At 43.9% G+C, this 11,707-nt stretch overlaps 1 protein-coding gene across 1 annotated transcript; it reads right to left on the bottom strand.

Moving 5' to 3' along the window:
• Positions 1-6,105: 6,105 nt before the first annotated feature.
• On the bottom strand, positions 6,106-9,302 carry znhit2 (zinc finger, HIT-type containing 2). The gene is made up of 2 exons (XM_020519918.2): positions 8,793-9,302; positions 6,106-6,952 (listed from the first exon to the last, which is right to left on the bottom strand). The coding sequence occupies exons 1-2, from the start codon at positions 9,255-9,257 to the stop codon at positions 6,164-6,166; spliced, it is 1,254 nt and encodes a 417-aa protein (XP_020375507.1). The 5' UTR covers positions 9,258-9,302; the 3' UTR covers positions 6,106-6,163.
• Positions 9,303-11,707: the final 2,405 nt, after the last annotated feature.

The raw sequence follows: 11,707 nt of genomic DNA, 5'->3' as shown, positions 1-11,707 counted from the left end.
TTTGTGAGTCTGGACAAATCTGTTGCGAGTTCAGAAAAATTCAGTATTATAGCAAACCTCTGATTGGTCCTGCTGCAGTTTAATGCAGAGCCTGTGAGGGAAATAAAAAGTGAAGCAAGGAGAAGCTATTTGAAGACAGTTGCATCAATATCTCTCAGTTCTGAGGAAGGATCACCGGACCCGAAATGTTAACTCTGTTTTCTCCTCCACAGATGCTGCCAGACCTGCTGAGCTTTTCCAGCAACTTTGTTTTTGTTCCTGATTTACAGCATCCACAGTTCTTTTGGTTTTTGTTTAGCATGAATATCTCTATTCATCTTTTTTGGTAAAGTTGCTCTCTGTAATCCTCTGTTGAAAGAACAGGAAAACTATATTCACAAATATTGAAATAAATAATTCTAAATCTCAAGGGGAAATAAAAAAAAATCCAGGATCCAACCAAACACTGAGCTAAAGACATGCGCCGATAACGTTATGCTGTTATCAAAGAAGCAGAAGGATTGTGCACAACCTATCAGTTTTGTCATCTGGACTGGTGATATAGAACTGTGTCTCCCTGATTACATTTTTTCTCCATTCATAATATTTGTGTCTCGCTTGTTTCTCCTTCTGTATCTTTTTGCGTGCGCGTGTTAGAATTTAAAAGGAATAAAGTTTAACTGGCATTGTCACAAATTACCAATCCATTTTTCCTTTTTGTGTCATTGGTTAAGAAAACCAGTTTGCTGACAATAAATGGATATTTTCTTGCTCATTACAAAGGAAAACTCGGTGTGTATTTCTTTAAACAGACAGTTAAGTAAATTGGGCAGTTTCGTAGTTTAGTTAAATTTTCACATTTGTGCCGACTCAGCAAGCAGTGTGGCTCAATATCGGTGCACTCTCCTAAGTGACTTGTGACAGATTACCCGTTCTGCCCCACTAGCTTACTACTTACGGGACGGTAGGCAACTTTTGAATTCTCTTTTACTGTAATTACCATTCTATTCTAATGTTTTTCTTTGCGAGTTTTTATTTTTCTTTTCACTTCCTTCTTTAACTTATTGGCTTGGAACTTTTTTGAAAAGTTCAAGTGATATGTAACAAATATCTCTACTTTTGTTTAATCTGACTCTCCAACTTTATTATCTTTCAAGGAGACTTGTTTTCTTGTTCAATTACTCATCGTCCTTTATTGGAATGTACCAAACTGTATCTGAAACATCACAGGTAGATTTGTGAAATTTTGTGTTGTCTTGCTCCACTGCACCTTGCTATGTTTTGGCAGACAGTTCTACTCTGGTTTCTGTCATCATCCCCAGAGAAACCCAGCAATTTAATATCAACCTTAAGCAGACTAGCTGAGATTGGAAACTTATTAGATGTTGCCGATACACAGTTGTGTCTTGCTAACCTGCTATAAGTTTGCTTATAATGCTGCCTGTTTATAAGGCAAATAGATTATGAAAAATTCCATGGCTTCTTTTTATTCTTCTTTGCATTATGGACATCCCTATTTGCCATTGAACTGAGTGGATTTCTCAGCCATTCCATAGGACAGTTGAGAGACAAGCACATTACACCGTAAGATTAAGGAGCAGAAATAGGCCATTCAGCCAATTGAGCCTGCTCCACCATTCAGCAAGATCATGTCTATTCTGATAATCCTCAACTCCACTTTCTTGCCTTCGTCCCATAACCCTAACTCTCAATTCCCTTGCTGATTAGAAATCTGTTTATCTCAGCCTTGAATATACTAATGACCCAGACTTGATAGTCCTCAACAATAAGGAATTCCACAATTTACTACCCTTTGAGAGAATAAATTCCTCCTCATGTCTGTTTTAAATCAGTGATCCCTTAATTTGTGATTATGCCATTTGGTCCGAGAATCTCTCACAAATGAGATCATCTTTCCACATCTAATCTGACAAGTCCCCAACAATCTCCACTTAGGAACTCTGCAGCTTTCAGGACTCAATATTAAGTTCAACAATTTTACAGCCTGAACACCTTCTTCCATATTGTTTAGCTAGCCCCACATCCCAGACCCTGTTATCACTAGGGCTGCTTTCAGCACAGCCAACCCATTTTCAACTCATTATGGTCTCCATTGACAGCTCTTCTTTCTCCCTGGCTTACCATTATCCATCCCTTTGTCTGCCTATCTGTCTTTCTTTCTTCTGGATCCCATTTCCACCTATCGCATATTCCTTTACCACCTCAGCCCCAACCCTTGTCTTCAGCACATATTCCATCTTTTCTTAGTCACCATTGGTTGTCAGGAAGGATCACTGGATCCAAAATGTTAACTGTTTTTCTCTCCACAGATGCTGCCAGACCTGCTGAGTTTCTCGAGTAATTTCTGCTTTTGTTCCAGAATTCCAGCATCCACAGTTACTTTAAATGCCTGAAATCTTGCATGTTTCAATAAGGTTGCCTGCATACCTGAGATCAACATAATGAATTTTTTAAGCGCTGTCTCCAATGCCAGGATATTTTACATAAAAAAACTGTTCACAATATTCAAGGCGCAGTCTGACTAATGCCTTGTTTTCTTGGGGGTCAGGTAGCTGGATGGCTGGTTTGCAATGTAGTGATACCAACAGTGTGGGTTCAACTCCTGTACTGGCTGAGATCATCATGAAGGACCTGTCTTCTCAACCTTGGCCAAGCTGTGGTGACCCTTGGGTTAAACTCATGTCTCTCTGTGTGAGAAAGCAGACTATAATGACTTTAGCTTTTTTTCTTGGATGCCCAGTTTTGATTTGCTATATCTGTTTGAAATCTATCCCATTTACCCAGGTGCTAATGGCACACAACATGATGGAGGGCATCCTCAATGTGAAGATGGGATTTCATCTTCACAGAACCTTGGTCACATTTATCAATAGTCATGGATAGATGCATCTCCAACAGTAGATTGTTGAGGACAAGATCAAGTAATTCTTTTTTCCCTCTTGTTGGTTCCCTCACCACGTGCCACAGAGCTAGACTAGCATCTATGTCCTTTAAGACACAGCTAATTCATTCAGTAGTGTTGTTATCGAGCTACTGTTTGTGATGAAGATTGAACTCCCCCAACAGAGTACATTCTGTGCCCTTGCAACCCTCAGCGCTTCCTCCCGTTGGTGTTCAACAAGGAGGGGAATGGATTCAACAGCCGAGGGGTATAGTACGTGGTAATCAGTAGATTTCCTTGTCCATATATGACCTGATAACTTGAGACTTCATGGAGTCTGAAGTCAATGGTGAGGACTTCCAGAGAAACTGCCTCCTTACTGTATGCCACTGTGCTGCCACTTCTGGTTGATCAGTCCTATTGGTGCTGCAGACATATCCAAGAATGGTGCTGGCAGTGTCTGGGACATTGCCTGCAAAGTACTATTCCATGAGGGTAATTATGTGGGGCTTTTGCTTGACTGTTTGTTGGATTGCTCTCACAGCTTTGGCTCAAGCTATCAGTAAGGAGGACTTTGCAGAGCAGAAAGGGCTATGTGCTGTTTATAATTTTTGGTGCCTAGGTCAATGCCAGGTGGTCCATCTGGTTTTATTACCTTTCAGACTTCTTCTAGTGTTTGATACAACTAAGTGGTTTGCTAGGCTATGTCAGGGGACATTTAAGAGTCAACCACATTGCTGTCCATCTGGATTCACAGATATTCACTGATTCACAGATCAGGAAAGGATGGCAGATTTTCCTTCAATAACATATGTCAGCTTCTAATCTGGCTCAGCACTAATTTCAAAATTCTCACACCAATGTTCAAGTCTCTCTGTGCCCATTCTCCTAATTTGGCTACATGAAATTTTATTTGACAAATGCTCCTTGAGATTAGCATTTACTACCTTAAAGGGTGTATATAAATGAAAGTACATTTCGTATTATTTCTGCCGGTTCACAGTTTCCTTCCTTCTAGACAAGCTGTACCATAGTCCTGAAATCCATATGGCATCACCCATTGCCTTTTCCCACCAAGTTCCTTTGTGGCTGCGTTGAAGGGAACCGTTTGGTTAGATTGGCAGAATTTTGCCTCTATAATGACCTCTGTTGGAGTAAAGAGGAACTGCAGGAAGTGATGGCTGATTGAAACTTGGTGCTTCCCATCTTGGACTTAGGTCAAGGCAGCACACCAGCTTGGAAGCATGAAGGAACTTTTGTCCAATCATTTGGGGTTTTGCTGGTGGGGCCAGCTTTTATTTCCCACCCCTAGTGAGGTAGCGGTAGTGTGGTGCAGCTTTCTTTAGCTGTTGCAGCCCATTTGATGTAGGTACGACCGCAGTGTTGTAAGGGAGTTACAGGATTTGGACTCAATAATAAACTGAAGGAATAGTGATACATTTTCAAGTCAGGGTGTGAGTGGTTTGGAGGGGAACTTGCGGGTGGTGTGTTCCTCTGTGTCTGCTGTCCTCACCCTTCTAGATGGAAGTTGTTATGAGTTTGGAAGGTAAGGAGCACTGAAATTCTGCAGTGCTGTTTGCACATGCTACACACTGCTGCTACTGTTAATGTTGCAGGGAATGCATGTGGTGTTAATCAGGTGGACTACTTTATCCTCGATGGTATCATATTTCTTGAGTGTTGTTGGAGCTGCACTCATCATCAGAGGGGATATTCGATCACACTCCTGGCTTGTGCCTGGTGGATGGTGGACAGGCTTTGTGGAGTCAGGAGCTGAGTTACTTGGTGCAGTATTCCTAGCCTCTGATCTGCTCTTGTACCCTGTATTTATACGGGCTAGTCCAGTTCAGTTCCTGGTTAATGGTAACCCCCGGAATGTTCATAGTGGACGATTCAGTGATGGTGATGCCACTGAATGTGAAGGGTTGATGGCTGGATTCTTTCTTTTTGGTATGGTCAGTGCCCAGCATTTGTGTGACATGAATGTTGTTTGCCTCTTGTCTGGATTTGGACATGGACTCCCTCAGTGTCTGAGAGGTTGCAAATTGTGCTGAACATTGTGCAATCATCAGCAAACCTGCCAACTTCTGACCTTATGACAAAGCAGCTGAAGGTGGTTTGGCTTAGTATACTACCCTTTTTCTGGGGCTGAGATGACTGATATCCAACAACCACAACCATCTTCCAATGTGGAATGATGATTCCAACCAGTAGTTTGCCCCTGTCCCGACTTCCACTGACTTTATTTTTGCAATGGCTCCATTTTTGCAATGGTTCCTTGATGCCATACTCCATCAAATTTGGTTGGTTGTGCCATAAATTTTATACATTTTTCAGCATCAGGAATTTGGGTCAGGTATTCAAGACTTCCTAGACCCTGGAAATATTATCCTGGCTAATTCTGGGTCCAATTCAGAAATCAGCCAGCTTAACTGAATTGAGCCACTTAAAGTCTTGGAATTCTGAAAATTCACTAGAACACAACACAACTGAATAAAGGGTATGGGGGCAGGGGCCTTGTTGTCACTTATGTTTTCTTATGCCCAAAATTTTACCCCTGGTGATATTACTGCTGAACTTTCAATGTTTCAGCTGGGATCTGGAGTCTTCTCTGAAAAATCATACCGGGTCAGATTGCTGAAACCTTCACAGGCAGCATCAATGTGTGTAACATCGACACTGACTGAAAGATCTGGGCTATTGTTATTACATAGGTAGGCAATAAACCAAACCATGCTTGGTTGTCATCTGTGCCTCAGTAAGTAGCCCGTCACCTGGGACCCATGGGGTCAAGTTCCACTCTGAAGACTTGAGAACACAACCTAGTGCAGTAATGTAGGAGCATAGCATTGTCAAAGGTGCTTAGCTTTTGGCTGAGATAGAACAGAGAATATCTGCTCTCTCAGGTGAATGCAAAAAAGATTGCATGATTGCTCTTTGAACAGAGCGGGTGTTATGGGACTACTTTTTGTCCCTCACCCAGCATCTGGTCACAATCACATTGCTGTTTGTGGTTGCTTTGTGCAAACCTTAGCTGCCATGTTCCTTACATCACAAAGAGTCCACTTCTAGTACTTCATTGACTGTCAAGCACAGTGGGAAATCCTGAGATTGTGAAAGGTGTTACGGATATGAAATTTTTGTTTTTAAACTGATTGCCTTCACTGACAACAATTAGGTCAGACTTGGACCCGATCCTCTTGTATTAATTCCAATGCAGTGGGTAATTTGATAAATAATCTTTATTAAATGATCAGTGGGCAGCATGAGGGATTAACAAAATCAGGGTGTTAGTTCTTCAATTAACACTTTCTTCTCTGGTGGTCGCTTTCCTCCCCAGGCTTGTTCCAAATTCGATTTGGCTTCCTCCACTTGGACCAAGGAATCAAAGGTGTTCTTGTACTCATTCTGCACCTCCAAGGAGAGAAACATTAGCTTATCCCGATGTTCATTCACCCAGGACAGAAGGAACGCACACTTCTTCCGAGCCCGGTAATGATCAGGGTCCTTCTTACGTCGAGATCGCTTTGCTTTTCCCAGTGTCTGATGAAGGTGGGAGATTGCAGCCAAAGTGTAATGACCGTCCAATGCCCTGTTTCCTCCAGTTAACAGGACAGATGTGTCCTTGATTGTATTCACTGGCTCAAAGGGATTAGAAAAATACAGGCTGCTCCGCACTGCTCCAACCCCAGCCTGCACAGCCTCTGCAGTAGACACGAAAACACGACTGTCCTTCAGGGCCTCAGAAACTGTCACTGTAGCTTCGATAAACTCGTCCCTCATTGGTCCTGATAAGTCCCCATTCACCAGCTTCATGGAGAATGCATATGCATAGAGAACGTTCACCACACTGTATTGGATCAGGGGAGAGGGATTTGAACACAAACTCAGCAAAGGAACAATGTTACTGCAGATTGCAGGAATAGAATCATCATGTTCCCAGAATCTGTCTGTCGCTAGCTGTTCTGTGAATGCATCCATCTCTGAATTATTCTCCCTCCCAGTTCCTGCAACATCAACCACAGGCTGTGCTTTATTTATCTTCTCACATCTTCGATCTTCTTCCAGCCCCTTTTGAAGAAAATAAAACAATTTTTTTTTAAATAGTAGTGGTAAATGCTCACTAACTCTGAGTGTTGACTCACTAATACCACTCTCACTGCTGAGGATAAGTTCATGGTTTCAAGTTCACTCCAGAGAGTTTAGTAACATTCCTCCATTGTTTTGCTTTGTGCAACATTTTCAATCAAGTGTACAGGCCTTTTAATGGCCTTATTCAGGATCAAGAATCATTGAATCCTACAGTGTGGAAGCAGGCCACTCAGCCCATTGAGTCCACACCAACCCTCTGAACAGCATCCTACTCAGACCAAAACCCCCATCATATCCCTGTAATCCCCATGGCTAATCTATGTCGCCTGCACATCCCTGGACACTATGGTTAATTTAGCACGGCCAATCCACCTTACCTGCACATATTTGGATTATGGGAGGAAACTGGAGCACCAAGAAGAAACCCATACAGACACAGGGAGAATGTGCAAGCTCCACTCAGTTGCCTGAGGGTGGATTTGAACCTGGGTCCCTGGCGCTTAAGGCAGCAGTGCTAACCACGAAGGCCTGTGCCACCCCAAGGGAGAATTGGACTTGAAAGTAATCTCTAGACCAACAGTGAGGTGTACTGAAGAGGTGCTCCACTGTCAATTGGGCAAAACTAAGGGACTGCTGCACAGTCAGAGGGGTATTACTGAGACTGTGTTGCAATGTCCAAGGAACAATAGTAAGGGAGTGATGCTCTCGTGGAGGGTCACTACTGAGGGAGCATTGCACTGTCGGAGGTGCAGTACTGAGGGAATATTCCAAGTTCAGAGACAAACTAAAGCTTCTGCTCTCCCTAATGGATGTAATACATCATATTCCAGAGAAAGAGTACTTTCTTGGTACCCTGCCACCTCCTGGAGGCTACTTGGCATTAGAATGAGATTCTGACAGTGTGGGCTCAATTCCTGCATGTTGAAGTTACTGTCAAGGGCTCTCCTTCTCAATCTCTCCCAGACCTTCAGGTTAAACCACCATCAGTTATATCTTTCTAACGAAAGCAGCATAATGGTCTGGTAAGATTTTGGCAACTTTATCTTTACCATCACTGATAGGTATGGGCATGAAATGTCAATAGATTTCTCAGTAACTGTTACGTCTCTTGCATCTTCATCTTTCAGATAAGAGCCACTTTTTTAATTCATACATGGGAATGTGGGCATCACTGGCAAGGCCAGCACTCATTGCCCATCCCTAGTTGCCCAGAAGTCAGTTAAAGGTCACATGTAGGCCCGACTGGGTAAGGACAGTAGTTTCCAGATGTGTTTTTCCTGACAATTGACAACGGTTCCACAGTCATGAGGAAGAGTCACCGGACCCGAAACGTTAACTCTGTTTTCTCCTTCACAGATGCTGCCACACCTGCTGAGCTTTTCCAGCAACTTTGTTTTTGTTTTTGTTCCACAGTCATCATTGGATTCACTACCTGCCATGAAACTGGGTTCTCCGAATGTTACCTGGGTCTCTGGATAAAAAAAACTAGTGATAATACCACTGGGCCAATGCCTCCCCAATTAAATACAATTTCACTGAGATCAGGTAAGTCAGCACAGAACAGGTGACTGACTTCCTGACTCCTTTCTGTGTTTTCTCTAGGAACATGCTCTAATTTTTAAAAAAGCCACCAATTTATCCTGAAATTCTTAAAGCTCAAAGTTACTTTAGTTACTCTCCCCAGGGTCCACCCAAGAGTGAAAGCCAGGGGGACAATTCCTCCAGGGACAGGTCCCAGCTCCTGTCCCCACTGTAGGGGATGGGTGAGAAATGGGAGCTGTAGATTGACCTCCCAGACACTTGCGGCGCTGTTTCTCACCGAGGGTACCAGCTCCTGGACGGGGGCTGGGGGACGCCGTTCCCACCACGGCCTCCACTCCTTGATCCAGGCCGCGGCCTGGCCGCTCTCCAGGAGCCGCTGGAAGTTGTGTCGCTCCTCCTCGCTCAGGGAGTTCCAGAGCCGGCTGGCCGTGTCGCCAGGCTGCGGGTCGTCCGGCTCCAGCTCCCCCAGTTCCCAGGCCTCGGTCTGCCGCAGCCGCCTCAGGCTCTCCCGCAGGCCCGTCCGACCCTCGGCGCCTCCCACCCGCCGGCTCTCCTCCCGCAGCTCGCCCAGCACCGCCTCCCGGTAGAAAGACTCGGCGCACACCCGGTGCTTGGAGCCGCGGTAACAGGGCAGCGAGCAGAATGGCACGTTGCAGCGGGGGCAGGTGTAGCGGGCGGCGGCCCCGCTCCCCGAGCACAGGCCACAAGCCTCGGCCTGGCGTACCGGGCCCGCCAGCGACATCTTGACGGATACCGGCACTGCCGTAAAGCAGCGCTGCTCCTTTGCGGCAGTACTGCCCCCAGTCTCGGAATAGGGGACTTTCACCTTCACGTCAGTGCCGTAATCCGAAAAAGGGTGGCGAATGGGTGACAGTTACCCTTTGATACTGTGGCACTCCGACTCCCTTGGATAGAAAATGCAACAGGTCATGTTGAATGACAGTTAACTACCAAATAGAAAGCGCTGGATAAACTCAGCAGGTCTGCCAGCATCTGTGGAGAATAAAAGCGTTAACACTTTATGTCCAGCGACCCCTCAATAGAACTCCATAGTTTATTGTTGTCCTATTTTAAATCAGTTGCTAAACTTTGCTTGAATTTTAACCAAAGCTTTAACTCCAATGGTCAACTTTGACAGACTTAACTTGATTTAAAACAAACAAAATCAGATTCCTGAAGAAACTCAGGAGGTTGGACAGAATCGAGGGAGAGAAAACAGAATTAATGTTTTGCACCCAGTGAACAGTCTGAAAAAGGGTCGCTGTACTTGAAATGTTAGCTCAGTTTTCCTTTCATAGATGTTGCCAGACCTACAGCAATTTGTCTGTCACTTTGTTAGAAGTCATTAGACACCAGATTATATTTCAACAGGTTTATTTGAAATCACAAACTTTCAGAGCGCTGCTCCTTCATCAGGTGAAGTGGAGGGAGCTGTTATCTAGCATCATAGCAGTACTGAAATTCACGTACCAGATTACTCATTTGTGTGAAACAACACAAGAACTAGGAGCAAGAGGCAATACAGACCCTTGAGCCTGCTCTGCCATTCAATATGATCACAGCTGATTTCATCACAGCCTTAACTCCACTATCCTGCCTCCTCACCATAACCCTTCAACCCGCTTCCACCATGTTGCAGCACATTAAAGACCATAACTCAATGGTTAAAAATACTAATCCTGTCACCCCTGGATCCTTTGCGACCCTGTTTCCTTTAGTTACTGACCTGCTTTCCACTTTCTCCTAATTCCACCAAAACCATTCATGATTTTGAATATCTGTATGAAAATACCACCAAGCCTTCTCTTTAAAGAAACCAATCCCTGCTTCTCTAAATAAAATAACTGCAGATGCTGTAAGTTTGAAACTCAGCAGATCTGGCAGCTTCTGTGAAGAGAAAGCAGAGTTAACATTTTGATTCCATGGATGCCAGACCTGCTAGGTTTCTCCGGCAATTTGTTTTTGTCCTTGTTTCTCTGAACTTTCCATATACTGAATTCCATAATCCTTGGTAAGGTTATCTCCTCTGCATGGTTGTGAAGGTCTTCACAGCTTTCCTAATATGTAATGCCTAGAGTTGGACATAATATAAAATACTGAGTGATATCTAGCTGGAGTAAAGGTTAATCCAAATTCCTTGTTCTCATTCCTTCCTGTATTAATAAATTTGAAGTTCTTTAAACATATTACGCCCTGTCCCTTAAAGATTTGTGTACGTACACACCAAGGGGTCTCTTCCTGTACCCTCTTAAAAATTGTGCTACTTATTTTAACTCTCCTCCCCCTCCATACTAAACCTTATTCCTTCACCAACACAGTACATTGTGACACTTGGGTTAAACCATAACTAGCCCTGTGGTCTTCTGGGACTTTAGCAAATTTACCATTATATTGGGACTTCGATATGCTATATCACTTGCCCTGAAATACCAGTACCAGTAACTTCTCTCCTATTATGACTTCTGTGGAAAGAGTAGCTTCGAGAAAGTCCACTTGGTTATCTTGAAGGATTTTCTGTTTACCTTGTAGTATCCTGGTTCTGTGCAGACTCCTTTTGCCTGGTTTGTATGCAGATTTCATCCTGTCCATGGGCACACAGGAAATTTCTCATGGCAACAATAATAGCTCCTCATTGCCCAACACTCACCTCCCCCACCTTATTGATTACTGTCCCACACTTCTCTCCAATCACTTCACCAACCTGGGTTCGGCATCAACAACAAACTTGACACCAAACCAATGTAAAGCAGTTGATAAAAATATAGGAACGTACACTAGAAACCATAATGTGTGTGTTTTGGACACATGGCTATGCCTTTACTCAACGAAGTTGGACTTCTGTACCTGGACTAATAACCCAGAGAGACAAGTTCAAAGCCCATCATTCGTTCATAGTAGAGAGGGCAGAGATGGGATCTTGGTTTAACGTCTCATCCAAAAGACAGCATATCTTAAGAGTGTGGCACTCCCACAGCACCAAGCTAACAATGCAGTATGCCCTCATTCTTACACTGGGGAGATGTGGGCATCGCTGGCAAGGATTTGCTGCCACCCCTAATTGCTCCCAAACTGAGTGGCATGCAACACTATTTCAGAAGGCAGGTAAGAGTCAATCACATTATTGTGGGCTTATCGTCACATGTAGATCAGAACAGAGAAGGAGCAGCAAGTGAACCATTTAGGTTTTTCTGA

This window comes from Rhincodon typus, chromosome 12 (genome assembly GCF_021869965.1).
Source record: "Rhincodon typus isolate 14 chromosome 12, sRhiTyp1.1, whole genome shotgun sequence".
NCBI classification, from domain to species: domain Eukaryota; kingdom Metazoa; phylum Chordata; class Chondrichthyes; order Orectolobiformes; family Rhincodontidae; genus Rhincodon; species Rhincodon typus.
Note: the sequence above shows the minus strand (reverse complement) of the source record. Positions and strands in the feature narration are given on the sequence as shown.